This window comes from Amphimedon queenslandica, unplaced genomic scaffold (assembly GCF_000090795.2).
Source record: "Amphimedon queenslandica unplaced genomic scaffold, v1.1 AMPQUscaffold_9182_Cont18865, whole genome shotgun sequence".
Lineage (NCBI taxonomy): Eukaryota > Metazoa > Porifera > Demospongiae > Haplosclerida > Niphatidae > Amphimedon > Amphimedon queenslandica.
This window is the reverse complement of record NW_003550546.1, coordinates 1-3,307: the sequence shown is the minus strand read 5'-3', so window position 1 is coordinate 3,307 and position 3,307 is coordinate 1. Positions and strand designations below refer to the sequence as shown.

At 33.1% G+C, this 3,307-nt stretch overlaps 1 protein-coding gene and 1 long non-coding RNA gene across 2 annotated transcripts; both read left to right on the top strand.

Moving 5' to 3' along the window:
- On the top strand, positions 1 to 551 carry LOC109590985 (uncharacterized). Its single transcript, XR_002189602.1, has 3 exons — positions 1 to 15; positions 75 to 220; positions 283 to 551. It is a non-coding gene; the product is annotated as an uncharacterized LOC109590985 (long non-coding RNA).
- An 839-nt stretch (positions 552 to 1,390) lies between these two features.
- On the top strand, positions 1,391 to 3,296 carry LOC109590984 (uncharacterized; the record flags this gene model as incomplete). Its single annotated transcript, XM_020006807.1, has 6 exons — positions 1,391 to 1,472; positions 1,518 to 1,916; positions 1,966 to 2,289; positions 2,338 to 2,598; positions 2,662 to 3,009; positions 3,070 to 3,296. Coding segments are annotated over exons 1-6 (1,641 nt in total), but the record flags the coding sequence as incomplete, so codon positions are not given.
- Positions 3,297 to 3,307: the final 11 nt, after the last annotated feature.

Below are 3,307 nucleotides of genomic sequence, written 5' to 3'. Positions count from 1 at the left end.
GAATACATCCACAGAGTGAGTAACAGTACTATAATTCATCAGTGATACTTGTGTTACTATGACTGTATTAATAGAAATGAAGATGGAGTTTATGAAAGAATGGGTGATGATCAGGTTTATGAACAATTAGATGAACCTGATCTGCTTGTTGCAAGAGAAAGTGCTGCTGACACTAGTAGTACAACATATGAAAATACTACTACTGAGCCTATTGTTACAGGTATTACATTACTTCAATCTGTTTGTTGCTACCTATCAATCATGCTTTATTCTGTTGGTTAGAGTCTGCTAGTCTTCATGAAAAAGAAGATGATGAAAATGTATATGAACTGACTGATACTACTTCATTGTAATACCCATCACATACCCTTATTTGGTGTGTATGCTGTGCAGTTTTATGAATGTGCATATAATAAATTTTTATACATCATTAGTTTAGTTTCATTTAATTAGGAATGCATATTTATTTCTAATGTAGTCTTTATGGTCTAATGTAACAATTTTACCAATTTTTAATTTTGTTTACAATGTGTTACTCAAAAGTTTAAGTTTTATCTAGTTGAATGAGATCATATGCTCAGTAGTTTAATTTTTGTTGAGTAGATTTATTACTAATAAAGCCATATTGTGATGTGAAAAAGTGGTATTTCATGCAGCTTCTTATCAGTGGATTGTCAAGTTGCTCAAAAATTGGGCTGAAAACCCTTTACTATAATTTCGACCAAGACCCTGGTCTTGGTCGAAAATGACTAGGAGAGAATTTTCAATTTTTATAATTTGTCCTAATGCATATACATGTTCTTATGTTCTGTAGCAAGTTTGAGCTGATTTTGACCAAAATTATTTTTTTATAAATTTTTTTAAAGTTAATAAAAAATCAGGCCAAAGCCTTGTATGGCCAAATTTTGCCTTAAGTGATTAGGAGAGAGTTTTCCATTTTCATAATTTTTCTAATGCATTTATGTTCCTCTGTTGCATACATGCATGGACTAGTGTAGTTCCTTGTCAACTCATGAAACATGCTTTATCACTATAGGCAGGGAAAGTGCCATATTTGTGTAACCCATTGTGTTAGTCAGCTCAACTACACTACACATCAGGTATGTATATGTGTACATTGAATGTATCTAAATGCATTGGTTCAAATGTGTGTGCATACAAAATCTAGCTAATCTAGCTACGTCTCTTTACTTTCTTTGGACACATGTTATTGTTGTCCTTTTTATATCTGCAGTTATGCTAAGATGCAGTGATAATGGGACTATGTTGACATACAGCTAATTACTGTTATTTTTACTGAATTAATCATTATAGATGTTACTGTTTTACAGTTTGTAGAGTTAGATTTCTTCTCGCAGGCTTAATTGTTTGCTAAATTTGCTTGGTTATAATGTTTCTATTCTTCCTCTTATCATTGGTACTTCATGTATTGTGTCAAGAGTTTGGTTCACTGCCTCCTCGTCCAACTACTGGTCAGTAAATAGTTTTGTAATGAATCTATCTATTGTATTCCATAGGTGTTAGATTGTTTCTTGGTGAGGAGGATATTACTATTGCTAATTTCTCAATGATAACTGCTGGTCTGTTTCATGAAGGAGATAGAGATAGACCTGATGGTATTGCTACTAATTATCCTATTGGTCCTGATGGTCAGAATGATGGTTTGTGGTGTCAGAGTTCTCTTAATCAGAATATGATAGGAACATGGTATCTTCCTGATGGAACAACTGTACCAGTGGGTTCTGGTAGTCCTCTGTTTGCTAACAACACTGCTACTGGTCAAATTGGTTTGTTAAGAAATGGAGGATTAGCAAGTGTTCAAGGACTATACCGTTGTGTTATACCAAATGAAGAAGGAATCAATCAGACACTGTATGTTGCTGCTTATGGTAATGGGGATTTTCTTAAAGATGCTGGTAAGCATAAAATAATAGAATAATTTATTCAATTTTTCTCATTGTACAGAACTTCCAAAGATTGATGGTAGTGGTCCTTCCTTCCAGCTCTTCTCATCAGTTGATGCTGATCCTCCAGTGTTTAGTTTATCATTTACTGTCACTAATAGATCACCAACAATAGTTACTTGCTCTGTTGATAATGGAAACCAGTTTAATGTATCAGATAATGATCTGATACGTACTGTAATACCAGTTAATAATGATGAACAAGTACAAGTATCAGTAATATTTAGAATGAGAGTGTCTGGCCTGTATAAATGTTCTGTTACTACTGACAGAATTACAACTACACCTTTAGTATCTACTAATATGGCAATGAGGAATGTTACTGGTAGGTATATACATATCAAATTGTTTTATCTACTATTTTTTCTTTTAGTAACTGGATCTCCATCAAACTTAACCAACAGCAGAAATAGTCTTCTCTCAGTTACACTAGGCTGGTCTCCTTCAGCAGTGATTAGAGCTACTCCTCAGTATCATGTCTTTGTTAATAACAGTAATGGTATTATTATGAATAACAACACTACAAATACTGAGCTGTCTCTCTCATTACATCCTGATGATGAATATAATATTAGACTAGTAGCTACTGGTGAAGACTTACCTAGTGAAATAATCACTGTTACTGTACCTCAAGGTAATAAATTGCAACAGTAATATGTTATGATTTTTATGATGATTTATTTTTAAATAATTTCAGTTGTCAGTATTGATGTACAAGGGCCAGTTATGATGCCATTGGATCATTCTTCTTCCTTCTCACTAACCTGTACATTGACATTAGCTCCTCAAGTAAATAATACTATGGTAGAAATGTACTGGACAAGTCTTAATCTCGTTCCATTCAATTCTACAACTGATGGAGACATAGTTTTGAATAGTTTAGAGCCTACAATGATATCAGTTAATGATAGTGTTGTATATACACTTACTCTTAACTTCAGTTCATTGCAAGCATCACAAGTTGGAGAATATGTTTGTGGAGCTTCATTGAATGATGGTATTAATATCATTAACCTAACATCAAATTATTCTATATCTGTACAAGGTGAATGATCTATTAATGATTCAAATTATATACTTTTTATCTTTGGTTCATACAATGTAGTACCTACTCCTATGGTCACAGCTAGTGTTAATACAACAGGACGTATTTTTGAGAGCAATGACATTCAGCTGTTGTGTTTTGTCACTATTACTCTACTGGATGTTAATCATATTGTTAACATTAACTGGTTTGGACCTAATGGACTCATTACAATAAATGATGCTAAGTATAGTATTAGTACTAGGGAGATCAACTCAATAACTAGTGGAAGTAGTTTAACATTCACTGCATCTCTATC